Raw genomic sequence first — 27,413 nt, forward strand, 5'->3', positions numbered from 1 at the left:
GCAGACCCTACACGGCCGCACTGTCGGCCTTATAGATGATATTTAGCTCGCCCTTGACCAAATGCTACCGGCATTGGGCATCTTCTTGAAAGCGACAGCTTTGGGGCGTACCACACTGTAGGTGGGGTGGGTGCCTTCCCATTTGTAGGAGACAACGGCCAGCAGATAGTCGGCGCTATATCAAAGGAGAACAGTGGCGCAACGTCTGACAAGCGAGGAGTCAGTGCGTATGTCTGGCTGCTTGCAAGGCGTGTGGATATGAAGCATATAGATCACGGCTACAGCTGCCCGCAGCGCCTCCCATACCGGCTGTACATCGCATTCCAGCGCGTACCTTTGCGCATCCGAGGTGATGGCACAAAAGTGCGAGCAGATACCCGCACAGTAAGGTATGAGCATCGGCAGTTGTGGCACCATCGCGGCTGCTGAGCACAAGTTACCCAGTATCCTTGAGTTACAGCAGTTACAGTCGTGCGGACGCAGTGGGAACTGGTGGAAAGCGTCGGAATCTAGTAGACGATCGTAGAGTGAGTGAGGAATGACCAGGTATCGGGAATGCGCAGCGAAGAGTATCAAACCCGCCTCAGAAGCTCGTTGGACGGATGAGCGTCTATTTCCAGGCGTACTTGCGGCGGCTCACCAATCCCAAAGGAAGCGACGTTGCCATAACAGTTAGCCTTTTCAAGATGCCTTTGGCACAGAACATCTGGGCATGTATTCGAGCTCCCAGCGCGCGGAGTGGTGAGCGCGGGAGGGAGCGGAGGTGTAGTGGTGTCGCTCCTTCTGCCCAGTCGCACCCGACTGGGTGGATCCCCATCGGCGGCGGAGCAATGTGGAGCCTCTCGTTAGGTAGAATTTTGGCTCGAGAATGTCTAAGACCGATCGATCATGAATTGACGCGCCTGCACCAATGCGCAACCGATTCCCCACGCTTGCCATGGAGGCGAAGGGCACTTACAATTGGCCTGCCAGATTTAAGAGTGTGAGGGAGCGTGAATGGCTCGGCTACAGCTTTGATATGTGCGGCCGTCAAAGCACGCCTTATATAAGAAGGCTCATTACACAACCAGAATAGGATGCTCTGGCTTTTTTTGTTCTCTACACTAGAGGAACTCTGGATGCTGCATATGGTTCCTTATTTATGCACAAGGTATAAACTTTCACGTGTACATATTGTAGCTTGGCCCTTGCTATTTAACCTTCGACCACGTTCAATATTGTTTCCTGGGCTGTGCTGCTTCGAGGTTCTTCGCTCTGTTCGCTCGCATGTCCGCTCCTCCTACGTCAAATTCAGCTTACAACCGTTGCGACAATCGCACCCAAGGCGCGTCCGCAGCCCGGTCTCCCTCAAAGGGGCGCGTGTTCATCGAGCAGCAGAGTGCATATTCATTTTCAGCGTGCAGGTAGTGGTATGCCGCCAACTCGAGCAGGCAGCTTGGGTGCCTAAGGCTTTCCCTCGCGCCAACAGACTACCCAACACGTTGCAGCAGTTCCCCCTCAAGGATGACTTGCTTTGGCATTTCGAATTCCCGACAGCGGATGATCAGAACGTGAAGGCCAGACTAGTCGTGGTCGTACCCAGCCCTGAGATCCAGGGCATTCTTCAATCGTGCATGTGGCCACTATGCACTCATGGATTCGGGGCCTTGTCCTTATTCTCCAGCGCATGTACTGGTCCCCTTCTTTAGCAGCGATAGTGGCAGACTCACGCGCTGTTAGAACAAGTGTCAAAACTTCCGCAGCGTGGTGCTGCCGCGGGTAGCAATGGGAATTTGCAAGCCAGTGGGTGTGTCCGCCAATATGCGTACGTGGGTCACGGTCATGTTGGCCCCACAGACGCAGTTTCTACAAAAGCTCCATCGTCCTGGTAGACCAGTCATCTGAATACGTCGTCGCCCGTGCGATCAATTCTCATTCATCGCACGATACAACTGCTGCACTGTACGCTCTTTGGACCCGATCCTGTGGTCCACATGCAGTATTTTCCTCTGATGACATGGTGGAGTTCAAGAGCAATATTTTCGCTGATTCTTTGCGCCCTTACGGATGCACACTCGGGCCCTCTTCCCCCCGAAATCCGTGCACGAACATCTCTGAGAAGGTAATCAACAAGGTGAAGAATAGCTTGCGGGCTGAATACCCGGTTCACGCTTCATGGCGCTGTCGCACAAAGGCAGCTAGCTGCGTCTGCTTGCCGTGGTCGTGCATGCGTTGTTTGCCATCCTCTTGGATGCAGCAACACAACCTGCGACCCTATGCTTTGCCCGCACGCTCCCCACGCCTGCCAACGCTCACGCTCCCGACAATCTACCTTTCGTGCACCCGCATCCCGCGAATGCCCTCTCACCGCTACGTAGCCCAAACTTGTTTCGCGATGCTACCGCGTATCGGCGTGCGGTGCAAGCAGCATCGCCGCCGTATTCGTTTCGATCAGTAGCAGCAGCTCGTGCGCTTCCCCGTCGGGGCGAAGCCCATGAAGGCAAGCTAGCGAATGAGGGAAAGGAACACATGACCATGCATTCAGTTCTGCCACAGCATGGGCCCCACCACCGGCACGCCTGCCAGCGTTGCCATCTCCTCTCTTATCACTCTTGCTCGACTATGGCATATGCACTTGTATGCTCCTCAGATGCTGCTAGCCATTATCTCCACCTTGGTGGAGGGCCTCTGCACCTTCGGGGATTGTCCTTCTGTAGCGCCAACAGTCGCGACGCGTCGGTCGATGCACAAGAGAACAGCAGGTCGTCAACGAAACTTGGCAGACATTCGCCGGAGAGCACAACACTAAATATAATCTGCATACGAGGATGCACGTCTGACAAGCTCGGAGACAAGTTGAAGATCATAAGTAGCATCACCCGCCTGTCGACGCTCGCTGACCAAGATCGAAGAACCATCGGCAGGGCCTTGAATAGTCCCGCCGGAAACATTGCGTATGTCCCTGCCCCAGAGTACTTGTGCCAAAATACCGGTGAACCCATCGCGTATCTCGATGAATCGCGAGTCGAACGCAATGACCCAGGGTGCAGAATAGGCGACTGGAGATAAGGCAATGCGTCAGCACTTCTTTAGAAGCTGGTCATGCAACAACCCATCCTCACCAGACCGTATATGGCCTTCCCATGTGAATGCGCTTGCCAGACGCACCGGGCTGCCGAGACGGTCGACTACATGGACAAAGAGAGGTCAGATGGTGTCCATTCTACTCATTTGCTTTCGGCGGTTGGCCATCACGTACCATAGCAAGCGAAGGCTACAGCGAGAGGGAAACACATCAGCCATGTTTCGCAGCACGGCATGGGGTTCGCACTCACAGTCATAACAGAGTAGGAATTCGCTCTCTGAAATTTTGAACATACCCAGAGCCTTGGATGTCTCGATCCGTTTCATGAGCATCTGAACTTGTGCATCGTCCCGCGGACATTGAGAGAAGTCGGGAATCGTGCCAGGTAGCAAGCTGTCCAAATTCATGATCTCAAACCCTTTCGCACAGATGACGCAAAGTTTTGAACGCAAATATTGAAGATTGAATGCATCTGAAGGAATGAAGAAGGTCTGGCATATCGGGTACGGGTAAGTCACGTCGCTTTAGGAGTACATATGTCTTACACTTACCTTGTAAACCCTGAACCAATCTGAGCTTTTTGAGTCTTTGCCGAATTTCCCGAAGAAGCCACTACCGCCACGACCATCTTGGTTACGCGTAGTGTTCACCACTGGTTCGAGCGCACGGAATACACTCTCGCTCGCCTTTTTCTTCATGTAGATCAGAAGTGTGCGTTCCTTCAACAACCCGACGTTGAAGAAGAGTACGTCTCTATTCCCGCTAAGTCGTTGAGGCGGGCGCGGCGGAGCTCCTGCAACATCGGCCGACGGCACCAGGGCTTCCAAGCTGTACGATATCAGGACTTTGTCCGCAAGAACAACGAATATGCCGAATGATTCGAGGACCGCGCATTGGGTGACGAGCTTCAGGTGCAGCACTTTTCGCAGCGACCGAGGATCGTGGCGAAGCCCAATCCACACACCATCAGCACAGCCTATCGCAATCAGGCGCCGCCCGTCTGCGGTTGCGAAAGGAACAGCACATGTGACTCTTCCATGAAAGAGGGAAGGATCAGCACCCGGCGGTGGTCGCTCCAGATCCCCGTAATGAACTGGAGGCAGTGCAAATATCTCAGCGCTGAGAGGCTGCAGTTCAAAGGGCCGGTTGAGTTCTCGGACACTGAGACGAGAACGGCGGGCGTGCTCCAACTTGCTCTGCCAGGTCTCGCGAATCGCTGCACTTGCGACAAAAAGCGTAAAGAGCTCGGACGATGCAATATGGCGCAGGGTGAAAGGAAAGGCCTCGCGTGTGTCCGTCCTGTCTGCATTGCGCAGATTGAATGTGCCAAGCCCGACAGATCTTGAGATCGGCGGATCGTCAAATGAGACCAGCTCAAGCATTTCCAGAGCTAAAGGCTGCAAATTTTCGAAGAGGCATTAGAGACACGAAATTACCAGCCGAGCAACCATCCGTCTCACCCGCCGTGCAAGAGCAAGACGATGGGAAGATAAGCTCGCCCCGTCTCCCTCGTCGCCCTTCTTCGTCTTGGCAATGAGGAGATAGTGATCAAAGAGGATAGCAAGACAGTCTTGCCACTCGAAATCAAAGCCATCTGGCTTGCGATATACTCTTCCCTCGTAGACGAGCTGCCGCTCTGGATTCAGGAGATCAAGCTCCTAAAGAGATAGACATCAGCTGCTGCTGCTGTCGTTGATGCTGCTGATGATATTGCTGCATATTGATCTGCAAAGATGGCCCACTCACCGGCGCGCCCTTCGATCTTAGTGTTGTGAAAGTGAATGCGTACTCCCTGATCTTGGCTTTCTGCTCTGCAGCGACCATCCCTGCATTGCACGTTTGAAGCTGGTCATTTATAACATCCATTGCTTGAACAATGGTGTCGCGGTCATAGTTGGACTCGTCAGTGTGTTTATGAATCTCTTGCAGGTGCAAGCGGTATCGTTGCAACCGTGGTGAAGGTCGGTACAAGAAGTGATCAAGTGTCAAACGGTGACACCGCGGGTCTCTCCGAGCAGTCTGCCAGCATTCAAGAACATCAGCATTCAAAGACCCCGCACTAGTCAACTAGTAAGGAATTACATACCTCTACGAACGCCCTGAATTTTGGATTGATGACCAGCTCGCGGCGGACGCGGGCGATTGCCAAGGGGTAGTTCACGATGTAACGGATGAAGGCGTCACCCCAGTCCAGAGCGGCATCCAAGAAGATATCGCCGATGGTTTGGATCACGGGTGATTCTTCTCGTTGTCGCTGGTGTAGGCGTTCAAGAAATGTTCGGACCTGATCGATAAGCGGCCTATAATTGGAAAAGACCTCTGCGATGAAAGCATCGCGCTCTTCGCCGAGCGGCAGCGGCCTTGAAGCACGCATTTTCTAGGTCAGAAAGCGATTCTTCACATGTTTGTATGTACTGCCAACGCTTACGGAGGATCTCCTTGTGCGTTCGGCCATTGCAACCCGGGTAGAAACAAGGTGTCCAAAAGGGAAAGGTCCTCGTAAAATTCTTCCTCTTTTTGAATGGCTTCATGGATCTCGTTCTGTCGTGAGATTTCTGCCTTGGTCAACGAGTTGAGAACCGACGGAGGAACAATTTCGGCCCATGCCAGTTTTTGTTTCCCGACTCGGTCCGCTTGCACCCAGGATGCATCGCCCGTCGGCCCTAACATGCCACTGACATTTGTGTCGGTGATGCCGAGTTCAGCACTCCGCAATGCTATCGACCTCGCTCGCGGGCATTGAGGAGAATAGCAAGCGTATGGCTGATTGCCCCCGTCCTGTGCGCATAGCGGCGAGTAGCACAGGGTCAAGGGCGTGATGACCGACGATGGTATGCTTTCGATATCCATGATCTCCGAATAGACGCCATTGTCACCGCTGCTGACCTGTTCCTCCTCGTTCAGAAAATTGTATATCTCATCTGGGTCGTCGCATAGCTCGCTAGCGTCCCACCCTACTGAATGCACCCATAATTGAGCCTGTAAAGACCGAGCAATCTGAAGTGCCAGTGCGCGTGAAGGGGGGGTTTCGCCTACGAAATCGTTCATCGCAGGCTCGAGCCTTCCTGAAGGTTTCATCAAAGCCTCCAAAGCGTCGACGAGACCACGGCCTGTGAAGCCGTACTGTACCACGTGCCCGCGATGATGCTGCTCGCGATGCACGGAGCGTCTGACGCCAAAGGCCAAGTGTGACAAAAGCGAAATTTCAGTGTTTGCGCCTTGCCCATCCCCGGAGAACGATATTCGTGATGCAGCGTCCTCGTGATATGAGTCGGAAACGATGAAGTCTTGAGATACGTGTAAAGGTGAAGCATTAACAGGATTGCACAGGGGAAAGAAACACTTCAAGAAAGCTCTTCAAATTCACCTCCCCTATACCCATGGTTTTCGGGAAACTCTGAAAGATCATAGGACGACTGCCGGGTCGAACCCGTTGAGGAAGAGCTGAGCGGGTTCGGGAAGCTGGACAGCGTTGCTGAAGGTGAGAGCGGGGTCGAAGATTGACACCTTACGGTGGCCATGCCCTGATAATGCGGTACGAGTAAGTATTCATTTTCACGTCCCAGAGATTTGGAAAGTAACGCACCCCATGGGCATATGGTGATGGAGAGCCACGTCCAGGCGTTGGGGGCAAAGGACGACGAATCGATGCCACCCTTTGCGGGCCTCCGACAGGAGCTTGATATGACGGAAAGGCAGGCCCTGTGGGATGTCCTAGCGCTTGGGTCGGACCAATGACTCCGGGAACAATACTTTCTGGGCCCCGGGTGTATGAGTCTTCTGCATTGCCGCTTGCTTGGCGAGGCATGTCAGGGTATGCAATGTGTCGGGTTCCGATCGTCATCGAGTGGACGCGCGCTTCAAGCTGTCCGACATGTCCATAGACTTTTTGATCTGGAGGGTGGTGTGCTGGTAAATGGATGAGATGCGTTCGAGGCTGCGCTTGAGGAGACCATTGTAGAGGGCCCTGAAACGACTGTTCGTGCGCCACCCAGCGGTGACTTTGAGGTGAGATGGGGGGAGGTAAGTGCTGCTCTTGCTGACCGTAGGGGTCCTGCATTTTGAACGTCGCCGCTTGACGATCTTTGATCAAGACTCGGGTGCCAGCCAACGCTTCAGGATAAGTGGATCATGCACGCAGCCGTAGCAAACAGCGAGGTAGTGTTTATACAGGTCTTCGGACCCCGTATCCCAGTCGCAGGTGACTGGCTCGCAAGCAGTTGAGAGCCTCGCATATTGCGAGGGCTTCAAGCCATGTTGCTTTCTGGAATGAGCATTGCTGCGCTGCCCAGACGTTGCAGTCTCAATCCTTAAGAAAGAGCAATCAAATTAGATGCCCGGAGCTCACAAATGTGAATGTGAATATCTCTTTTACTAACAAACCATTGTAAGATGCAAAAGGCGATACATATGTACGAGTCAATGAGAGAGAGTTGTGCTCGATTTCAAGCCAATGCTCTCTACGGTTAATGAGAGAATCTGCCTGACTCTGGAGAGGCGCCCTCCGCTCCACTCTTGACTGCCTCTCTTTTGGACGATCTAACAATGTTAACCGACTCCTGTGAGACGAATGAGACGATGAGTGTGCGACGAGCCATCCATGTCTACCCGCTATGTAGCTCCACATAATAAGTTACACGGGCTACAAGAAGTTAAACTATGATGAATGGGTATACGACACAACTACGCCGAGGTATGCGAGCGACGACTTTCTCATCCCTACAACTATAGTCCACGAATGATCAAATGAGCGGGGGTTTGCCGTCCTTCTCCCAGTCTGACGTGATTTGTAGTAAATCATTGATAACTGAGATAGGTGTCGCTGATGGTTCAATCGCGGCCTGGTGCCCAATGACCGTTACATGGCTTTTCTTCGAGGCTACATAACCGCATCAAGCGAATGTCGTTGCCTGCGATGATCTGAACATTCAGGATGTATCAGCAAAAGACATGCGCTGACCTTGAACGAGCATCTCGGGCGTGCAGCACAAGTCGAGCAGAAATTTCGCCGCATGCAACGACGCAGGCGACTAGAATAAGTATAATGATGATAAGAGTACTGTGGAATGGAGCAGAATCAGCGCATGTTACAATTGTGGACTTCTGATCTGAGAGCTAGACGGAGCTCACATCTTACTCATGGCTTCGTTCGAGATGTGTTCGTGGATGATGTCGAGCAGATCATTTGCTACCGCAAGTCTTTCATTGAGATTTTCTACGCGCTGATCGATTTCGAGATATTCTCGAATCGCTGTGTATAACGCCTGTAAACTTGCTTCACTCCAGAAGAGCTCTGGCGTATCCAAGACATTACTGGTCAGGTTGACATCGACTCTGAGCTTGAAGAGACGGCCTGTCATCCGCAGCGCCTCTCGGCGCTTGAGTTGCAGCACGCCAGTTGAGGCAAGCTCCCGCGGAATGTGACTCGTGAGCTCGAGTGTGCGTTGCATGCTTTCCTCGAAGACGCTCAGCTTCGTAGATTGGGCAATGGCATGGGCAAGTGATAACTTGAGAAGATGATTCGACGTCCGGAAAGTGAAAAAGTCGTTGAAGATGCGTGGTGCAGGAATAGCGGGATCATAGCAGAAATGGAAAGCCTCGGTCTCCACATCGTCTTGTCGCAGAACACCCCGAACGCACCCTGTCGAAATCATATCTTCGATGATCTGACGCTCTTCAGCGGCCGTGAAGTTGAACATCACGACGACACCGTAGGGAAGGATGACCAATTCGCCCACCTGGAGGGCCTCCAGAATAGAGCGAGTCGTGAGATAGTTTGCGGACGTGTCGTGATTGTGCGATGCCATATTACGCTTGGGATAGCGTGGCTTTTTGGTCGCGAGTGATGTCTCCCCATCGTGCCTGGTTGATGGCGAAGGCAAGAGCATGCCTTGGTGGTCCTCCACTTGATGGTCCTCGCTTGCATGATGTTTTGCTGCTGGCTGTGGAGGTGAAGCAGCGAGCAGAGTAGGAGTTCCGCTCGACGGACTAGATGGATAAAGTGGCTCGGTTTTGGAGTCGGCGCTCGCCTGACCAGCGAAAGTATCTGCTTCACTATCTTGACTTTTGCTGCTGCTAGTGGCATCAGGCTGCACTACACGGAAGGGATCAGAAGGGCCCGCGTTGACACGCTCCGCGTCTGATTCGTCTGTCTCAGACGTGTATGCGAAGTGTCTGGCATCTTCAGCACGACTGGGCCCTTCATTCAGTGCAAAACCCGCAGAAGGCTCTCTGCGAGCTTGCTGAATTTCTTCGCCAGATTGCCCTTCACCGCCCTTGATGTAACCATCGTCGTCCATCTCAGTGCCTTCTTCACTTTCTTGCGCAAAATACTGAAGGGCTCGTATTTAGCAATATCACAAATCTTCCAGGCCTGCCGATCAACTCACACTTCCGACATAGCCACTCTCTTCTCGCTCGATCAGCTCCCTCTCAATCCTAGATTCTGCTCCTGGACTTCCGCTCCGAGGCTCTGGTGCACTACGAATATTTGCCTTGCCAAACCCCGGAAGAAGTGGCTTGAAATACTGTACGTAGACACATTCATCATAGAGCCTAGGCTTGACGCCGTGCTCTCTCCGTAGAAACCCTATCAATGTAGGAAGGTGAAGGTCTGTGCCCACTGCGTAGGAGCTCAAGCGGGGCAGAGGGGTGCTGATCCTGGTGGACGGGGCCATACGCTCGAATGTATGGTAAGCAGGACCAGTCGTCCTTGGGACTCTTGGGGGAGCTCTAGTATGTCGCGAAGGCTTTTGTAGTGTTGGAGCCGGATAACCAGGAGCGTTTTCGATCGGTCGCCAGGGACGTTTGAAAGGGCGACACCCTTGATCTGGTGACGATCGCTGGTCCGAAGCACCACGCGCGACAATAGCAGGAGGAAGCATGGGGTGCATGAATAGCCCTGCTTGTTCATCATCTTCCTCCTCGTCTCCGCCATCGCTGCTCTCCTCGCTCTCTGGTAACGGTGCAAGCTGGCTCTCAGATGGCAAGACGACGTGCTTGCCTGTGACTTTGCTGCTCCGCACTGGCTTGTCGACACGGCTTGGCAGTGAATAGCGCACCGATCTGGATGGAGTCCCTTTCAGTCCAGGAGCGAGACTGGGTGTACTGCTCGTAGCATTCCGCTTGGCGCTCGGTTTAGATACGACCGGGTTCCCAGCGGCAACCAGCTTCCCAGTTTGCGTCTTAAGCCCTCGTTGCAACCCCCCGGCTTTGAGGGAGCTCGAGAAGAGTGGTGGAGCCGAATCTGTCGGCAATGCTGCTGCCTGCTTCACGCTCAGATTACGTGGGACGGACAGACTGACCGGAGTTGGAGCGGAGGTTCCAGGTAGTCCGGCATGCCGCGAAGTGGCCGACGAGGGCCCAGGCATAATGATCCCCGCCGCGAGTTCCTGTCTTAGAGCTGCTTCTTGCTGAGCAGCCCTGGACATCGCTTGGGGTGGTGGAATGGCTTGTACTACAGGTCCAGGTCCAGAGCTGGCGCCTGCGCCCGCCACCATGCCTCCAGCGGAAGACCCTGACGGCGCAACATATGCAGTTGAGGTCGACGTTGACGAGCTGCCGGTAGAACGCGGTTGACGCTCTGAGTCTGCAGCTTTTGACTGCATGCTGGTGATTGATGAAAGTATGTGTACCCTTGCGGTACAGCGGAAAAGAGATGGTTTAATACAAGTCCAAGAGATCAAGGGCTGCAGGTTGTGGATGTGAAGAATGCGGCGTCTGACGGAGGCGTTTCCAGAATGCAACCTAAGGAGCCCGCGGTGTCCGTCGCGAGGGTTCTTTTGGACCGTTGCTCTTTGGTCTTACTACACGCTTGTCGCATAGATATTTATGAACATTCCTGCACGACTGCGCTTGAGGAAGTGCTCTTGTCTTTGAACATCTGCTGAATATTGAGTTGTGAATGTGCTTGAATAGATTGGCATGCACCAAATTGGCATCCCTTTCTTACCGAGGAAACATCAGCTACCTCTCGGCCGATACAGATATTATGTTTTTCACATGTTGTATCGTTCTGCCGCTATGACAGTTCGGAAGACTAATGTCGTCCTGTCACCAGCACATTGCGAGATACGGAAACCACTGATATATTCATCGTTGAGCGCAGGGAGTCGACGGGCTAAGGAATGTAGATTCTCGGCTGCGTTGTCCAACTTCAAGCTTCAGGTATACTCACAAAGGCGCAGACCGCACACATGAACAGAGGAGAACTGACTTCCAGATGCACGAGGCCCTGCCAAAGGAATCCGCGGAAAAAAAAACACGATGTAGACGCTCCGTATTCTGTACCTCCTCGCATCTTCTATTAAATCCATCTCCGTTGCTGCCCTGAACTTCAGCGCATTCAAATTCATCCATATCCAATACTCAAAAATATTCAACGTTCAACCTTTTAAAGTAGAGCGAGAACGAATAGAGGTTAGTGGAACAGCGATATCACTTTGGACTAGTCAGGCCCAAAGCCAAAACGGACCCTTCCACAGTGAAACCAAGGCGAAGGCAAGGCCGCGAACCCGCGGCCGCCTCCTAGGTCAGGGATGGCTTTGGATGAGACTAACTTTGGCCTAGCGAGGTCCAGCATTGACGGGCTCGCATAGTCATGAGCGAGGCCGAAACAGAATGAACTCTGCCCCAGAATCCAAAATATGTGCACGGCGGCTGATGGAAATGATAGAAGCATGTGGGATAGAGTACATTACATATATGGAGTGGATTGACGCAACTATGCAATTCGTTGAAACCCGGTGCCCGATTGTACCCGGTGGGCCGGGTATGGGCCTGCCGGTACGCTTGCATGGACAATTTGTGCGTACAATGTACTCGTCTTCCACCCCTCGGCTGAGTCGGCCCTGGCACCTGGCAGACAGTTATGCCCACACTTCCCTGGCGCCAGCGCTCGAAGCCTCGAAGGCTCTACCTCGACCCACCCCAAATGAAATAGAGACCTTCCTATGTACAATGAAATTATAAGGGTGAACTTCTGTCACCCAAACCCGCTTGTCACATGCCATATGTAATAGATCACTGGCTCTAGGCTCCTCCATTCTGTCTCATCTCTTGCTTCTGGTCTCTGCCAGCGTCCTATAGAATTCACCCCAAGAGCCCTCCGCTGGCGATCCGTACTGCTCGCCTCCAGGCTCTATCCCTCGTTCCAGCATGTCAGATGTCGCGAGGTTCGCCCCGGAGCCAGCCGTACTCCCGCCCTATCCCGTCCGCCGAGCACTTGCTTTCCCGTCATCTGCCCTTAAGGTCATCATCAATGCCATCTGGCACAGACTCGAGCTGCCTGATCGGCTCAAATTCGTCCTTGGTCTCCTTCTTGTGATCAATTGGCGCAGCTTTCCTTTACTATGGCACTTCCAAATGTTTGGGCTTGCGTACAAGTATCGCATGGAAAAGTTTCCTGTCAAGTCGATTTTCTTCCCATGGATCAAAGACTCTTCAGCACCGCTCACCTTGCCTGGCGTAGAGCCTCAGCTCAAACTCAATGCCCTGCCCTTGGGAAAGAATATCTTTGAAGATGTCACCACGCTTCAGTTCCGTGCCTGGCCGGACGACTGCGAGTGAGTGATTACGCTCGTTTTTGTGTTGTGATTCCATTCGCTGATGCACATACATTTCGAACATCTTGCAAAGCTGGAACATGCACCTTTCAAACAGCTCCTATAACAAGAGTCTCGATTATGTTCGGATGGCACACATTTATCGAACGTTTTGTCGTTCCTGCTCCGATGGCTCTCTCATCGCTCTGGGAGGCGCGGCGTACACATACCATCGCGAAATTCCGATCGGCGCCAAGTATGACATCGAACTACGTGTTGTTACGTGGGATGAGAAGTGGTTCTGTGAGTCTTTGCGATGGGACTCGTTCGACGTGCTTCAATAGTGTACTGAGAGCTTTTGTTGGCTATCATGCAGATCTATTGGCGCGCTTCGTGTCACCAGCGAAAAGGCCAGGTTTGGCCGACTCAAAATCCATTCAAAACCTCAAGCAATTGGCATTGGATGCCACTTCAAATCCTCGAGTTCCAGTGGACAAGGAGAGTGGCTCTGGCGCCAGCAGCAGCCGCAGTTCGTTCACACCGAAGGAGCGCACTGTCTACTGCACTGCCATATCTCGCTACGTTTTCAAGGCAAAGAGGCGAACGATACCGCCATGGTTCACAGTCGCGACCAGCGGTTATGGGACGTTCGCGAGCACGAGAGAGAATTGGACGAAGTCGGAAGTGTTGCGAAGAGACACGATCGCTGCAGCCAAGCGTCGAAAAGGCGGGAAAGCTCTCCCGAAGGACAATTTTTTCCTTGGCAGCGGGCCGAGATCCGCAGGCATTGCTTCAAGGTTCCATGAAGCAGAAGCACGAGGCGAGGAGTGGACCAAGGCTAGGTCTTGGGAGCTTGCCGAGTTTGAGAAGGAGCGCACAGAAGGCCTCAGCCAAATTCAGGGCGTCACGGGACAATATGATTTGCAGTGACCACATGAGATGCGTTTGCTATCTAGAAATACAGATGCTTGTGCGAAAAATTGATTGAAAGGTCATGTTGTGGAAGCAAGAACGTGGAATGGCGTCAACGAGAGGCAGCAGCTATGGTTCTTTTGGCTGCTGGAGGTGGAGGTGGGGGCCGACGTCGCGCGCCGGGTGTGGGGGAAGGGGTGGACAATGACCGGTCCATTGATGCCCGATTCAGCGCCTCCCTCGAGATATTTGATACCTTTAATTTCCGGAGAGCAGATAGGACCGACGAATCTTCTGTGATGTGGGCTTCCGGATAGTAATCGTCGTCTTGCTGATCAACATGGTCCGAGCTGATGTGCTCGTTGCTGGGTTTGATTTGATCAAGCTGGGAGGAGTGCGATGAGTGGATTGGAGATGACGTTCCATTGCTGGCTGAATGCCATCGGTCAATGGCTTGTACATCGGAATGCGGTGACATGGCTTCGCTGCTGCTGTACCAGGACAAAGATAGCCCACCTTTGTGATTCCCCACAGTTTCGCTGGCTCCCGAGGAGCCCCTTCTTGGAGGCGTAGCCGGTGCGGAGTGTGGCATGGATGGCCAGCCGTACTTTTCGATGAAACGATGCGCTGGGCCGGCAAGGGCTGCGGTGCTGAATGGCTCGAACTGCACGCTGGCCTCAGGTCCAGCGGAGAGTGATGGAATGTTGGCAGGAACCGACTTGTCGCTGACGGTGCGGTCAGAAGCACCAGTGATCACAGCCACTCCCTCATTCGTGAAGCCGACATCGACGGCCTCTGTGTGTGGGATACCACCCCCGATCGCCTGGACCGCTGCATGCCCATGCTCGTCCAGTGTGACGCACCACTCTGACTTCAAGCATCTGTCCACCAGCCTTGCGGTAGTTGCGCTGATTTCTCGAACGCGCCCATGAGCAATCTGGCTCTCCAGTAAATGGCGTATTTCTTTTCGCTTGTAGGGGTATGTGCAGAGTTGGGTATTGGCCAACAAGGGTTGAAGCACTCGAAGGTAGGTATGACGCAGCTGCGTGAGCAGTAATGTCAGAAGCAAATCGACCAATGAATGAGCCGAAGCGGACGCACAGATTCGCTTTCTTCAGGCAAATCGGATAGCTCGCGAATGAAGATGTCCACAAGAACCCTGAGGTCATTGGTGTAGAAATAGAATGTGGTTTCCTTAGTTGTGAAAAGCAGATAGAGTAGTTTGAGGATGAGCAATTGAACGCAGAGGTCGTCGTCGATACGACTTGAAGTGCGATTCAGTATGAAGATTAGATTTTCGCCAAAGGTCTTTGATGCGTTCAAGCGGACCTTTAGGACATTTAGCACGAGGTTGACAGGACGGGGATGGCCATTGGAGGACGTCGTTCCGGAAAAACTTTTGCTGGAAGGATTATCTGATAGGCTCGAGACCATGTATTGTTCGTTCAAAGCGATCTAGAGATGACATGAGGGAGGTCAGCTGCGCTCGATCATCGCGTGGCCATTCGGTGCTTACCAGCAGGAGAATGATGCGATAATTAAATTCCTCGTCTTCATGGTCCCTAGTAGCTTCGACGAGGTCAAAGAGATGATTGATGAACGTGGCGTCGATTGTCTCTGCAATTGATTCGCTAGAATCAGAATGGAGCTGGTTTCAAGCGGTTAAAGGACGCACTCAATTCTTTCGAGTCGAGCTTTTGGACCTTGCAAACTTGATAGAAGAGCCGCACGGCGCGTACCCGCAGCTGCATCGACACTTTGCGCGAAGCTGTGCTTGATCCCGTCAAACCAAGTGGTATCGAAAGCCGTCCAGAGACAGTTGCATCACTGCCGAAAGTGGAACGCACATGGCCATTCCGTGGCAGCAGCCCCGGGTCCCAGTCACGCTGCTCCGTTTGTTGATCCGATTGCGCTGCATAATGGCCCGCCCATATCCTGTGTATCATAGCGTAGGCGAATGATCGCTCCGAATGAAATCTTCGAAAAATGCTGTGATTTTCTTGTCCGAGGACCAACACGAAGGTAATGGCGACCAAGGATCGATCTGGTGACTTGGCCTGTTGCGACGCAGGTGATCAGTACTATGATACGGCCCATGGGATTGGAAACGAAACTCACCCGAATCACCTCCTCAACCAAAACGGCTTCAGCAGCTGCCGTGTTGCTCTTGAAATATGAGGAGCTACATATTCGACGCACTAGGCTTTCGACCTCGTGCGGTCGAGTGAAGTTCTCCTCTATTGGAAGGAAAACGAACGTGTGAGTGTCAGTTTGATCGCGCAAGGTATCCTTCAGCTCTGAACACGTACGAAAGGATGACTCGATCAGACTGAAGAGCAGATCGAATGTCGCCTCTATTTCGCCGGGTGATACTGGGCCACGTGAAGTGGAGTTGGGGAACAGATCATCCACTTCCAGCCAGAATTGAGATGAATGGACAGGTGTATAAGTGGCGAAGGTATCCATGTTGATCCAGGGAAAGGAGTTGCGCCCTGAGGCGACGCGAGCTGCTGTAGCGGTTCGGAAGGTGCCAAGTCCGATGAGGCATCGCTGTAAGCAAAGGTAAGCGATGAGTGACAACGTGCGAACGGCGCCAGCAGCCAACAGCCAACAGCCAACACAGTCGCAGGTGTCCACGGCGTGGGCGCGAGCTGTTGTATTGTCGCCTGTGCGATACAACCTCTGCGTTGCGTTCTTGGAAGCTCGGGTGATGCAGGACGACTGAAAGGGATGATCGAGTATACCTATGACTATCCGGGTGCTGACCTCTCGACCTGCAACCATAGACTTCTACAGCCCACAGCCTGACAACCACCTGCTGAGAGCGGGCGAAGATGAGCACTCCATACTCGTTTCTCCTCCGCTTGAAGACGAGGCCCATGTCGCACGGCGGAACTGCCGGCGCCACATTATATAGACTTGGTTTGTTGACCAGAGGCGCGGACTCACTCCTTCACACCCACATGGCGCATGCCACAAAAAGTCCCACCACCTCATGCACTATTAAAGCTTTGACGCCACTCCAACTTCAGCACAGCCGTCAGCTCGCGTCAATCACCCACCTACACATCATTCCTCCCCCGCCTCATCTCCCTGGCATACTAATCAAGTAGCAATATAAGCTCGCGAGACTTCCAATATGAGTGAAAGAAAGGTGCTCAACAAATACTTCCCGCCGGACTTTGATCCGTCTTTGATCCCCCGGCGGAAGCTGGAGAAGGATAAACAGCAGGTGGTCCGTCTGATGGCCCCTTTTTCGATGCGTTGCAACACTTGTGGCGAATACGTGTACAAGGGCAAGAAGTTCAATGCTCGAAAAGAGACCGTGCAAGGCGAAGAGTACTACGGCATCAAGATCTTCCGTTTCTACATCAAATGTCCTCAATGCAGCGCGGAGATCACCTTTAAAACGGACCCCAAAAACACCGATTACACCGCGGAGCACGGCGCCTCCCGCAACTTTGAGCCATGGAGGGTCACAGAAGATCAGGAAGACAAAAATGCGGATCCATTGGCCCATCTGGCGGAGGAAGAGGAGGAAGAGGAGCTGGATCCGATGAAGGCACTGGAGCAACGTACATTGGAGTCCAAGAGGGAAATGGAGATCGCAGACATGCTTCAAGATATTCGCACACGCAATGCCCGCAACGAGCGTTTGGATATCGATACCGTCACAGTATCACTGGAAAAGGGCAAGGGGCGAAGCTTGAACCCTGAAGCTGAGGAGCAACGATTAGCAGAGGAAGAAGACGAGCTGCTCGTGCGCAAATATTTCGGTCGGGCCGAAGAACAGAGCGGAGCTGATCCCGCAGCAACCCCACAATTTTCAGCGCCTGTCCTTCAATCGGATGTCTCACCGTCTGAAGATTCCGTGGAAACGCCAAAGGACGAAAAGCGGTCCCCGTCGATAAGGAAGCCTGTGATGGCAGTCAAACGCGCAATTTCCGAAGAGCCCGATCCAGCGAGCTTGCTGAGCGAACGCGCTCGCGCGCAGCTTGTCGCCGCAAAATCTGCTCTTCCAGCTGTCAAGAAGAGGAAGGCGAACCCGTTCGGGATATCGAAAAAGAAGACATGACATATGCCAATCCCACTCGAGGAAGGCATGCGTGATGGTCTCCGTCGAATAGGGGGATGCAAAGGACTATTCGACATATATACAGGCTATCAACCTCTCCTAGACAGACTGAGCCTTCCGTCTTCGGCCTCCTCTACTTGTACCTTTGTACTCTTGGCTGCCCCCCCCCGCTCTTTTGCCGCCGCTTCCACGTTCCCCAACCTCATCAATTGCACCTATCGACCGGCAGCTGTCCGATATATCCCAACACTAATTGCGAGCAACCACAATAGAGCGGGGACAAGGATGCGTTTAGCGCCATCGCATCGATGTACTTGGACAAGATAGAGTCCGCAGCTTGAATCCTCAGGTCCACGTGCGTCAGCCAAATCTATCACACAGTGTTGTTCCGCAAACGACCGCTCACAAAAATTTGGAGGGAGCCGAACCCTCCGAAAAAGCTGTCCTGGGACAAGCTGCGGTAATCTGATGCCTTCAGTGGCTTGTTACATAGCTCAATGTCGGCCAGGTCTTCGGCCGCAAGAACGTTTGGCCAGGGAGCAGCTCTCTGCCGCAAAATAACCAATATGCGCACTGAACAGTACATCCAATAAGCAAATGACTGGGCACATTGCGCTTGGAATCTGCGCATATATCATGCCTTGAGCTGGGCCTACAAATCAGTGGTGAGCAAGTGGCCAGGAACAGACAAGCAATTCGTGCTTGAGCATATGCTTCGGACACCTAGTGCCTCAGCTGGTTGGTTCGCAGGTTTATGCGCAAACCAGTCTCACATTACTTGAATGACTTTGCGCACCATATTGATCGTTGTCGCAAAGAAACCAAATCGGCTCGCTAGCCTCCAGAGCCGAACGGTATTCAAAAGGACACATGTGTGTAAAAGACCTTGGGCGCGAGGCGGCGCAAGCTTGCGTGTAGGCAAGTAGTGGATAAAATGCGCCGATGCTGCATCTCCTTTCGGTGTACATGTAATCTACAAACTCACTGCGCTGCTCAAACGAGGCAACATTGCGGACAGGAACCACTATATATGTGTGTGTCATACTGCTTTTGTGCGCAGAGACAGCGATGGTTGTCTGAAAGAAAAGATGAAACACCACGGGAGGCTCTGGCGTTGTGGCCATGAGGAATCACCGCAAAGACGTCGACGATCGTTGTCAGAAGCCGGCACTCATCCTTGCTTACGGTCATTACGAGAACACTTGTTCACAGCGTATCACATATCACGACTTGCAGAGCCATGCAATGAGACGACGCCTTGAGGGCAGTGTAGCAGGTTCGAAGCAATGGGGGTTGCCTGTTCCATAAGACGTCGCTGGCGGCTCGGAGTGAGAGTGTTGATGTAAGCGCGCGCTGTACATTTCCTTTCGGCTTTCCGCCGAGATGGAGAGAGCACTGTGTGCGAGATGCGAAGTCGCGTCAGCCGTCATCCCCACTCGACTCTCACGATGCGCTGTGTGGCGTCTGTCATTGTTGATAGGAAGTTGAGTCGTTCTTCTTCTTCCTTGGTCTCTCTTCATGAACGTTTCAGCTCTATACACTTGAAGGTCTTGACTTCATCGCCGCCCAGTGCTCAGGTCCACCGCACTACGCCATCAGAAGCACTGTGAACGAAACCGCATTCTACACCCATGACCAGCAACGGTACAGCACATTCCCAGAACGGCGCTGGCGCGCAAGCTTCTGCTGCGCCAGCATCGTCGAATGCCAGCAGCGGCAACAAGCAGGCTGACCCTTCCGAGGTTGGTTGGCTCTTCGTGCCGCAGTACTACCTTTTACTCAACCAGGACCCGCAAAGACTGCATCGCTTCTACACCAAGAGGAGCACTTTGATTCATGGCGTTGAGCAGGAAGACACGACACCATGCTTTGGCCAACAGGTTGGTTTATTTCGCTCTACTTGATGGATTGAGCTGTGCTCATGCGACAACGTTGCCCCAATTACATCAAATCTTTCTAGGCAATTCACAGCAAGATCCTGAGTCTGGACTTCCAAGACTGCAAGGTGTTCGTTTCCAGTGTTGACAGCCAGTCCTCCGCAAATGGCGGCATTGTGATTCAGGTCCTGGGCGAGATGTCAAACAAAGATGGTCCTTGGCGCAAGTTTGCTCAGACATTCTTCCTGGCAGAGCAACCGAATGGGTACTTTGTGCTAAATGATATCTTCAGGTATCTCAAAGACGAAGAGGAGACGGAGGAAGAAGTCCAGGAGGTTGACGACGCCCTCAATGATGAGCTTGCCGACGCCGAAAAGAAGAGTGGAGTGGTCCACCACGATGTTGATGTCACCGTTGCGCTTCAAGAAGGTGACAAAGAGTATCTGCCGTCTGCAGACACGCTGAGAGCCTCGTTGCCGGTCGCGACACAGGCCGAGCAGAGCGATGAAGAGCCCGAGAACCAGCAAGCATCAATTGCAGAGCAGATGGCCTCGACCGATGAGCCCGCTCCCGAGACGCAATCTGCTGCGCCCGCAGCCAATAGAGTGGCAGCAGAACCCTCTCCTGCACCACCTGCCTCGACATCGACTGCTGCAGCGGCGAAAAAATCTGACAGCGCTCCCACGAGTCAGTCTGCTTCTTCGGCTCCAGCCCCAGCGAAGCCCAGCGCGCCGAAGACTTGGGCCAGCTTGGCTGCTTCCAGCGCCAACAAGTGGACCGAGAATGTGGCCTCCAACGCCCGTGGCATTACCACTGCACCAAAACCTTCGGCTCCTGCAGCGCGTGCACCTTCAGCCGCCCCCCCTGCAGCACCATCGGCCACTAGCCGGACATCTGCACCCGCAGCCACACCCGGCCGTCCTCACCGCGGAGACGAGGAGGCATCCGTCTTTGTAAAGAATGTCAACGCCGACCGCGTCAAGACGGAAGCGCTCCAGAAGGTGCTCAGCTCCTTCGGAAACGTGCTCAACTTGCACATGATCCCACAGAAGGCCTGTGCCTTTGCCGATTTTGCCACGGCCGACGATGCGAAGCGAGCAATCTCTGCCAGCCAGGAGAATGGAGGCATCAGCATCGATGGATGGACCGTTTCTGTGGAAGAGAAGAGAAAGCACGACAAGCCCGCCGGCACTGGTAGAGGCCAGTCCGATCGTGGATCCTTCCACGGCAACGCGGGACGTGGTCGCGGCAGGGGAAACTAGGTTTTGCATCCTAGGGGGCGAGAGTTGGGCGAACGATCACGCACGCAGTGCGGCCCAGGCGAGCATCTGAGCATTTGAGTCGCTTCACCATAGCATGCATATGTATCATTTTCACAACAAAAGCATCGCAGCATGGCAATGGCAGCTTCAGAATTCCAGAAGCAGCATAGGTGCCTGATGGGCAGTTCTTAGCGGGCTGACTAGCTGGCTAGCTGGTTGGATGCCTTGGACCATAAATTATTTAAGTGAGGTTCCTACGATGCTCGGACCGGCCGACAGAAGGGCGGGCGGTGTCCACGTGGGGGCCCGAACCGAACCCTCCCCCCATCCCGATGGTGGCAACAGAATATGAGAATTAAGATGTTGAGATGCTGTATATATCCACGCGCGCACAGGACTCCGACGAGAGCTCTATGCTGCGTCGAAACTCGACTGATTGGGAATCGCAGATTGCTGATGCCGAGCGGCTTCTCGAGCATCGACAGGCGTCTGTGCCTCCTCCACCTCCCCACTTGGACTTAAAAACATCATCATGGCGACTCCAGTGCTGCTTGTCATGATGGTGCGTCGGTGTTTCGCATTGATGTGGGAGCAGACTGACATGTATCTTCGTCCTCACAAACTATAATCATCTGCTCTCAGGGAACTTCAGGGTGTGGCAAGACCACTATCTCGTCTATCCTCGCCTCGAAGCTCGGCATACCCTTCATCGACGGTGATGATCTCCATCCCCGTGCGAACGTGCAGAAAATGTCCGAAGGGCATCCTTTGGACGACCGAGATCGAGAGCCCTGGCTAAAGACTATCCGCGAAAGGGCCATCGAGTTGACCTCCAGCAGCAAACCAGACCTTTCAAATGTCCACAATGATCCCACGCAGACCGCTCAGCATATGGCAGAGGTGCTAGAAACTTCCCAACCAACACGCCAGCGCGAAGCGGGCACCGCAGAGCCAGATGTTGAAGATCAAGGTGAAAGCGGCCCTGTCAAACCTGTCGTAGCTACGGAACCACGTCGGGCTTGCATCATTGCGTGCTCTGCACTGAAGAGAGCTTACCGCAACCTCCTCCGAGGCGAAACCGACAGCCTCTTTCACAACGATTCGGAAGACTCGCGAGCGCCCAACGCAAAGTCGGACATAGACACCCACCACATATATCTGCACGTCGCGCCGGATGAATTGCTGCGAAGAATGCACAATCGCAAAGGGCATTTCATGAAGGAGCAAATGCTAAGAAGCCAGCTAGAAACTCTAGAAGAACCCGATCCACACTCTGAGTACGGAGTAATCGTTGTTGAAGCTGCCAGAGCGCCAGGTCTCGTGGTAGCTTCGCTCGTGCAGCAGATCAATGAGATGGTCGGTCCAGTCTGTGGCCCCCCAGCGTGAACATTCCTATCCCGATTGGAGTTACTGTAGCATAAAGTCCATGATTCCTTTTGGGGTTTGTTTCCGAATCCTTAGCGTCGCAGAGGAGAATCTCGAGCACGATCTCGAGATTGCTCGCGTTCATGCGGGGGTCTCGACCCAGATGGACTACCCGCTTCGGAGCCTTGTTGCACTTCGAAGGGAAATAGCAGATGAGTCAGCCTTGACAAGCTCTGCTTCGACTTCAGAATTCAGAAAAGTGCGGCTGCGAAACTCACTGTAACCTGCAAAAGGTGGCATCGGGGCGCCCATCATGCTCATGTATGGGTTGAAAGGTGCCGACATGGGAGGCATGCTCATTGGCATGCTGCCTCCAGCCAGTCCTCCGATCACCGATCCTCCTTCACCTCCCACTTGCGACATACTGGGGAGAAACAAAGGAGCGTCAGATTCAGCGATATTGCGCTTGCATTCAAATGTGACCCTGCATTGCGCACTCACGCTTGCGCGTACGCCATTTGGGCCGCCTGCATCGCCTGCATCTGTGCCTGCGCAGCTTGCCGGGCCTGAGCGGCCATTGCTTCATTGTTGGGCATTCCTCCGCCTGGCGCTTGAGAGCCAGCGTAGCCGGGCATGCCTCCGAAGCCAGACTGCATCCCCCATGGCGGCATCATTCCGGGCATCATCGTCTGCTGCCAAATCATGTACGGGTTCATGAAAGGCATGCCAGCTGCGCCCATTCCGCCCATTTGCTGCATTGCCATCTGCTGCTGCTGACGGAACATCTCCTCCTCGCGCTGCTTGCGTTCAGCAGTGACACGGTCGCGCTCACGCTCGGTGAGCGTGGCGCCGTAGCCACCGGCGCCTTTGCGATCCTTCTCGTGCGCGGTGATCGCACCGAGCAGGCCAGCCTGTGGAGGAGGCGGCTTGTTCGGAACATTGACCAGGTGGCCCCCTTGCATCCTGGCCTCGGCTTCCTGCGCCTTGGCAGATCGTTCGGCTTTCTCCTGGACGCCAGCTTGAAGCAGGCCGTGAGGTTGAAAGACGGCGGTCATTGCACCCGGATGCTCATCCGGGCTCAGTTGGACAAAGGTGTTACGGCCCAGCCCCGGAGAGGACCCCCGGATCTGCGGCGGCGTTGTCTGGGGCCCAAAGGAGTCGGAGTGCTGCATGCCCAGATGGCTGTTGAACATCGTGGAAACACGTGTATTAACCATGGGCGGCAGGCGTGATGCTGCGCCTGCGGGTGAGCCGCGTCCCGAAGTGTTTTGCGAAGGGCTTGCGGTGCGGTATCCGCCAAACTCCCCGGTGCGCAGCGGTGGTGCGCCTTGCATCTGCTGCATTCCGTTAGCCGACGGCAGCTCGTGTGGGTCACGTTGGGAGCTCTGGGACGACGGGAGGCCTTGCTGAATCGAACCCTGCTCCGACGCGCTGCGAGATCGCGGCTTGAATGCAGCAGCAGGCCCCGTCGACGGGGGCCTTGTACGCACCTCCTCCTTCTCTTCCTCCTCCTCCTCCTCTTCTTCCTCCTCTTCATCGTCCTCATCATCTTCGCTGCTCTCCTGACCCCAAGCATGCGCGCCCTTGCTCCTCTTTCGCTTGTGCTTCGGGCGTCCAGGCTTACTCAGCGCATCCTGGTGCGCCTGCACCTGGAGCTGGGCAGCCGTCTTGCGCTCGGCGGCACGCTTGTTGGCGTTAAACGAGGACGGAAACGCGTTTGGCGGCCGCGAAGCGAATGCTGCACTCTCCTGCTGTTGTTGAGGCTGCGGTTCCATGTTCGGCCGGCTGACGACGACAGGGGAAGGGGGCTTCTCGAGGTAGGAATACGCCGCAAGTGCATTTTCGCCGAGGCTCTCGTCCGGGCGGCCGGAAGCACGCATGGACGCCTTGTTGGGTGTCACGTGCTGTGCCGCAACTGCAGCTTCAGCAGGAGGTACAGAGATTGAAGCAGGCTCAGCAGACACGGGGACAACAGAGGGTAAGGCGCCCTCGAGTGGAGTAGACTGTGCCTGTGCCTGCTGTAGTGGTTGCAGGTGCGCAGACGCATGCTGCGCTACAGGCTGCGACGAAGCTTCTGCCTGCCGCGGCTGCTGTGGAGCATACGATGACGCGGAGCTGGACTCATACGTGCGCACCGAGTCCATGCGCGAGACGCCGGCTGCGTCCTTGCTGGGTGGTGCTGGGCCTGCGGTCTGCTGCGAGGAGGCAAGCGCAAATGCCGCTGCAGTTGCAGGCGTCGACGCAGGCAAAGGTGAAGAAGGGGTGGCAGGGAGCTGATCAGACATGGCGCGCATGTAGAACAGAGCGCCTTCATCGTAGTTTCCGAATGCCGCGTCGGATGCCCTCTTGTTGATTGACAAGATCCCCGCTTCGGCGCCGCGTCCGCTAGGTGCCAGCGTCGCTGGTCCGGTCGCAGAGTCCGGTGCAACCGCTGCTGCTGCTACCTGTGCAGATGCCGAGGCGTCGATACCATTCGTAGCCGCAGTATGACTTCCGGACGAACCATTGACGAGCAGAGCAGGGCTGGCGATGCCGGGCGCTGCGTGAGCTGCTGCCGGCGGAGAAACCTTCTGAGGCGGCATTGGCGGCTGATGCGGTTGCTGCGAACTTTCGGCGGCGGCAGCGTCAGCGGCAGGCAAGACCCAGGCACCTGGCGTGGACGAGTGTATCGAATACGAGCTGGCTTTGCGCTCAGCGCTAGGCCCCTGGGCGTGGTGCTGCTGCTGCGCGGCGCCCGTGAATGCGGTGGTGCCGGCCATGGCGCTGCCCTCGCGCGAGCGCTCGCCGATCGAGTCGAGCGCAGCACCATGGCCGTTGTGCCTGCTGGTGCCGCTATCGGCCGGGAATGGCTGCTGCTGCTGTGCCTGCTGTTCCAAAGGGAGTTCAATGTCGAACGACGAAAAGTCTTTGCTGAGCACCGGCAGCTCGGGGCTGGCGGTGGATCCGAGGCCGTTGACGACGGTGGCGCCAGCGCTTGGACTTTCCTGGACGGCGGCAGAGGCGGTGACGCCAACGTTGAGCGCGGCCGTGCTCTCCTTGTTGGGCTGGGGTAGGGGCGAGAGGATGGGTGTGCGCTCGCCGCGCATGCGCATGGCCATGATGCCGTGAAGATTGGCCCTGTGCGCGAGGTGGCGCTCCTCGCGGACGTCGAGGAACTCGGCGAGCTCGCGGTCGAGGAAGAGGCGGTCCTTGTAGGGCCCAATCGGGTAAGCAAAGAAAGCCGACACTGGGTTGCGCGGCTCCCACTCGATCGTCGCAGGGCGGCCATACAGCTTGAAGGCGTCCATGAAGCCTGCGAGAGAGCACAAGGATGCGTCAGTATGACCTGATGTTGGAACGGCGACCGTCGCGCCGTGCTAGACTTCAAGACGTACCGATAACCCATTTCATCATCTCCGCGTTCGCGCCCTTGTTGGTTCCGCCTTCGAGGTCGGGCATGAGCATAACCCATCCAGTCTGGCGCACGCGGTTCGTACCGGAGAGGACGTGCCCGAGGGGAAATGCGCCCTCTACCTTGAACAGGCTCGAGCCCTCGACGAGCTCCGGGCGAGATGGGTACACGGCAAAAGCGTGCGCGGCGTACATGATCCCTGCGAACGGCTGCTTGGCCTTCTTGTTTTCGTAGAACAGGCCGATGCCTCTGGCACCGTTCGAGCCGGGCGGCGGCTCAATCTGGTCCAACGTTGGGCCTGAGCCGGGCGAGCCGCCGGGTGTGATAGGCGAGCCAGTGAGGCTCATGATGCTGTGTCGGTTACCCGCACCACCGCCTCCGCCTCCTCCGCCACCTAGCTTGCTCCAGAACTTGCTGCCCTTGGTTTCAGCGTCCTCGGGCTTGTCGTACAGGACGAGCCAGCAGCGCTTCCACTCGGTCGAGCCCATGAAGCGCGCCTTGACCCACCCCTCCAGCCGGCCTTTGGCCAGGGGCGACTTGATGGCCATCGTCGAGATGCTCGCCTCATCCTCCTCGATCTCGGGCGGCGGCGCTGCGCTGCCGCTGCTGCTGCGCGACAAGGAGCCTTTGCGCTGCAGCGCGCCGACGGCACCCATGCGCGCGCGCAGGAGCGCGCCTGTGTAGATCTCTTCGAGCCGCACCTTCTCCCATGAGGCGAGGCGGATCGCGTTGACCCAGGCCTGGACGAGACGCCGGCCGACAGGGCCCTCGACGCAAAAGTACGTGCGATTGTGGCCAGCCGTATTAAGCGCAAAGACGTTGTCGTATTGGCCCTTGCTGTTGACCACGCTGTTCTTGTCCTCTGTGAGGTGACCAACGTAGTCGACAAACTGGAAAGAGGGGGAGAAAGAATGCAGTCAGGATTCGCTGCACACGTGTGAGAAATAGAAGTGCTGTCTATTTGTGCTGCTCACTGAATCCGTAATGTTGGTATACGACGGCGGCACCTCTTGCCCATTCCTTGCCGCGTGCTCCATGGCGCGGACATTCCACGTACTCAGCACCGTGCCGGACAGCTGGACAAAGCAGAGCTGCCACTGCTTCTTGGGGTCTGCAGGGTGCAGTGATTTTCCGTCTGCGGAGAGCTCCTCGCGCCTGGACAGGTAGCCTTCCATGTAGATCTTCTTTGCCTGGGCCTCGTGCAGGGCGAGGGCCTTGCGCAGGTCGGGGCTCTTGAAGGTCAGCGGAGCGGGCGTGGACCGGATGGAGCGCGAGGTGGAGTCGGTGGGCGACGGGGGGCGTAGACCGGCGTGGCCGTCGTGCGAGGAGGATTTGTCGAGTGGCTGGAACGCAGAAAAGGGGCGCAGTGACTGGGTCCTGCGATGGACCTGGGAGTGAGGGCCACCTCCGCTGCCGCCGGCATCGGAGTCCCGGAAGGAAGGGGAGAGGGGTATTCCGCTGCCATTACTTGCATCCTGTGCAGGGAGCTGGCGGAAGGGGGTTGGCTGCGGGGGTGGTCCTCCGATAGCCCCGGGGCCGGGTTGTCCCGCACCGGGGGCAGCCCCGCCCATCAAGCCCTGCGGGGGGAGGGAGAGCTGATGTCTGTGTTGGAGATGGGCTGCTCCTGCGGCCGCCGACGGATGAGGACCGGTCGCCGAGGAAATGCTTCCCCTGGGGCTGCTGACAAAGGGCTGTTGTGGTGAACCGTTCACGTGAAGCGGCGGCACGATGGCGGACGAAGAAGAGGGGGGGGCTGCTGCGTGCGGTGCCTGCTGCGTGCCGTACGGCGCGGGCTGGCGCAGCTGCTGCCACGAGTCGGCCATGGTGAGGAAGGCGACAGAGCGCAAGATACCCACCTCTGCTCTCAGGTGCGTTGAAACCCCAGACTGCGCCGCGTGTGACACGTTTGTGTCTGTGATGAAAGC

General features: G+C 55.2%; 8 protein-coding genes across 8 annotated transcripts; 4 read left to right on the forward strand and 4 right to left on the reverse strand.

The window, feature by feature from the left end:
- Positions 1-2,543: 2,543 nt before the first annotated feature.
- On the reverse strand, positions 2,544-7,433 carry K437DRAFT_259529 (uncharacterized protein). The gene is made up of 11 exons (XM_013385144.1): positions 6,651-7,433; positions 6,432-6,588; positions 5,493-6,351; positions 5,151-5,424; positions 4,811-5,083; positions 4,525-4,722; positions 3,616-4,461; positions 3,315-3,555; positions 3,239-3,253; positions 3,102-3,167; positions 2,544-3,038 (listed from the first exon to the last, which is right to left on the reverse strand). Exons 1-11 carry the CDS (start codon positions 7,122-7,124, stop codon positions 2,785-2,787), a joined length of 3,657 nt encoding a protein of 1,218 aa, XP_013240598.1. The 5' UTR covers positions 7,125-7,433; the 3' UTR covers positions 2,544-2,784.
- A 238-nt stretch (positions 7,434-7,671) lies between these two features.
- K437DRAFT_251491 (DUF155-domain-containing protein) lies at positions 7,672-10,944 on the reverse strand. Its single transcript, XM_013385145.1, has 3 exons — positions 9,454-10,944; positions 8,195-9,396; positions 7,672-8,123 (listed from the first exon to the last, which is right to left on the reverse strand). Exons 1-3 carry the CDS (start codon positions 10,669-10,671, stop codon positions 8,003-8,005), a joined length of 2,541 nt encoding a protein of 846 aa, XP_013240599.1. The 5' UTR covers positions 10,672-10,944; the 3' UTR covers positions 7,672-8,002.
- Positions 10,945-12,054: 1,110 nt separating this feature from the next.
- K437DRAFT_296417 (uncharacterized protein) lies at positions 12,055-13,580 on the forward strand. Its single transcript, XM_013385146.1, has 3 exons — positions 12,055-12,627; positions 12,701-12,909; positions 12,983-13,580. The coding sequence occupies exons 1-3, from the start codon at positions 12,221-12,223 to the stop codon at positions 13,534-13,536; spliced, it is 1,170 nt and encodes a 389-aa protein (XP_013240600.1). The 5' UTR covers positions 12,055-12,220; the 3' UTR covers positions 13,537-13,580.
- K437DRAFT_259532 (uncharacterized protein) lies at positions 13,533-16,370 on the reverse strand. Its single transcript, XM_013385147.1, has 6 exons — positions 15,828-16,370; positions 15,637-15,755; positions 15,194-15,575; positions 15,035-15,135; positions 14,620-14,973; positions 13,533-14,560 (listed from the first exon to the last, which is right to left on the reverse strand). The coding sequence occupies exons 1-6, from the start codon at positions 15,982-15,984 to the stop codon at positions 13,631-13,633; spliced, it is 2,043 nt and encodes a 680-aa protein (XP_013240601.1). The 5' UTR covers positions 15,985-16,370; the 3' UTR covers positions 13,533-13,630.
- A 120-nt stretch (positions 16,371-16,490) lies between these two features.
- K437DRAFT_251498 (DUF572-domain-containing protein) lies at positions 16,491-17,593 on the forward strand (the record flags this gene model as incomplete). Its single annotated transcript, XM_013385148.1, has 2 exons — positions 16,491-17,294; positions 17,349-17,593. Exons 1-2 carry the CDS (start codon positions 16,658-16,660, stop codon positions 17,591-17,593), a joined length of 882 nt encoding a protein of 293 aa, XP_013240602.1. The 5' UTR covers positions 16,491-16,657.
- A 1,530-nt stretch (positions 17,594-19,123) lies between these two features.
- Positions 19,124-20,875, forward strand: K437DRAFT_291867 (uncharacterized protein). The gene is made up of 2 exons (XM_013385149.1): positions 19,124-19,473; positions 19,554-20,875. Exons 1-2 carry the CDS (start codon positions 19,225-19,227, stop codon positions 20,730-20,732), a joined length of 1,428 nt encoding a protein of 475 aa, XP_013240603.1. The 5' UTR covers positions 19,124-19,224; the 3' UTR covers positions 20,733-20,875.
- Positions 20,876-21,124: 249 nt separating this feature from the next.
- On the forward strand, positions 21,125-22,154 carry K437DRAFT_259535 (carbohydrate kinase). The gene is made up of 2 exons (XM_013385150.1): positions 21,125-21,294; positions 21,375-22,154. The coding sequence occupies exons 1-2, from the start codon at positions 21,265-21,267 to the stop codon at positions 22,116-22,118; spliced, it is 774 nt and encodes a 257-aa protein (XP_013240604.1). The 5' UTR covers positions 21,125-21,264; the 3' UTR covers positions 22,119-22,154.
- Positions 21,935-27,412, reverse strand: K437DRAFT_296422 (uncharacterized protein). Its single transcript, XM_013385151.1, has 5 exons — positions 26,463-27,412; positions 25,472-26,378; positions 22,599-25,389; positions 22,376-22,521; positions 21,935-22,290 (listed from the first exon to the last, which is right to left on the reverse strand). Exons 1-5 carry the CDS (start codon positions 27,309-27,311, stop codon positions 22,190-22,192), a joined length of 4,794 nt encoding a protein of 1,597 aa, XP_013240605.1. The 5' UTR covers positions 27,312-27,412; the 3' UTR covers positions 21,935-22,189.
- Position 27,413: the final 1 nt, after the last annotated feature.

The sequence above is a fragment of the Tilletiaria anomala genome (genome assembly GCF_000711695.1).
Source record: "Tilletiaria anomala UBC 951 chromosome Unknown K437scaffold_124, whole genome shotgun sequence".
In the NCBI taxonomy this organism is placed as follows: Eukaryota; Fungi; Basidiomycota; class Exobasidiomycetes; order Georgefischeriales; family Tilletiariaceae; genus Tilletiaria; species Tilletiaria anomala.

Excerpts from the sequence above, each read along its gene's own strand:
- K437DRAFT_259529 (XM_013385144.1), bottom strand. The coding sequence starts at position 7,124 with ATGCAGGACCCCTACGGTCAGCAAGAGCAGCACTTACCTCCCCCCATC. Across the intron at positions 5,084-5,150 it reads AATTCAGGGCGTTCGTAGAG|ACTGCTCGGAGAGACCCGCG; the intron begins GTATGTAATTCC and ends GAATGCTGGCAG. Across the intron at positions 4,462-4,524 it reads GTCTTGCTCTTGCACGGCGG|CCTTTAGCTCTGGAAATGCT; the intron begins GTGAGACGGATG and ends GAAAATTTGCAG.
- K437DRAFT_251491 (XM_013385145.1), bottom strand. The coding sequence starts at position 10,671 with ATGCAGTCAAAAGCTGCAGACTCAGAGCGTCAACCGCGTTCTACCGGC. Across the intron at positions 9,397-9,453 it reads AGAGTGGCTATGTCGGAAGT|TATTTTGCGCAAGAAAGTGA; the intron begins GTGAGTTGATCG and ends CGAGCCCTTCAG. Across the intron at positions 8,124-8,194 it reads AACGAAGCCATGAGTAAGAT|TACTCTTATCATCATTATAC; the intron begins GTGAGCTCCGTC and ends TCCATTCCACAG.
- K437DRAFT_296417 (XM_013385146.1), top strand. The coding sequence starts at position 12,221 with ATGTCAGATGTCGCGAGGTTCGCCCCGGAGCCAGCCGTACTCCCGCCC. Across the intron at positions 12,628-12,700 it reads GCCTGGCCGGACGACTGCGA|CTGGAACATGCACCTTTCAA; the intron begins GTGAGTGATTAC and ends CATCTTGCAAAG. Across the intron at positions 12,910-12,982 it reads GTGGGATGAGAAGTGGTTCT|ATCTATTGGCGCGCTTCGTG; the intron begins GTGAGTCTTTGC and ends GCTATCATGCAG.
- K437DRAFT_259532 (XM_013385147.1), bottom strand. The coding sequence starts at position 15,984 with ATGGATACCTTCGCCACTTATACACCTGTCCATTCATCTCAATTCTGG. Across the intron at positions 15,756-15,827 it reads TCTGATCGAGTCATCCTTTC|AGGAGAACTTCACTCGACCG; the intron begins GTACGTGTTCAG and ends TCCTTCCAATAG. Across the intron at positions 15,136-15,193 it reads GCTCGACTCGAAAGAATTGA|AGACAATCGACGCCACGTTC; the intron begins GTGCGTCCTTTA and ends AATCAATTGCAG.
- K437DRAFT_291867 (XM_013385149.1), top strand. The coding sequence starts at position 19,225 with ATGACCAGCAACGGTACAGCACATTCCCAGAACGGCGCTGGCGCGCAA. Across the intron at positions 19,474-19,553 it reads CACCATGCTTTGGCCAACAG|GCAATTCACAGCAAGATCCT; the intron begins GTTGGTTTATTT and ends AAATCTTTCTAG.
- K437DRAFT_259535 (XM_013385150.1), top strand. The coding sequence starts at position 21,265 with ATGGCGACTCCAGTGCTGCTTGTCATGATG. Across the intron at positions 21,295-21,374 it reads CAGTGCTGCTTGTCATGATG|GGAACTTCAGGGTGTGGCAA; the intron begins GTGCGTCGGTGT and ends ATCTGCTCTCAG.
- K437DRAFT_296422 (XM_013385151.1), bottom strand. The coding sequence starts at position 27,311 with ATGGCCGACTCGTGGCAGCAGCTGCGCCAGCCCGCGCCGTACGGCACG. Across the intron at positions 22,522-22,598 it reads CAAATGGCGTACGCGCAAGC|TATGTCGCAAGTGGGAGGTG; the intron begins GTGAGTGCGCAA and ends GTTTCTCCCCAG. Across the intron at positions 22,291-22,375 it reads GCCACCTTTTGCAGGTTACA|TGCAACAAGGCTCCGAAGCG; the intron begins GTGAGTTTCGCA and ends TTCCCTTCGAAG.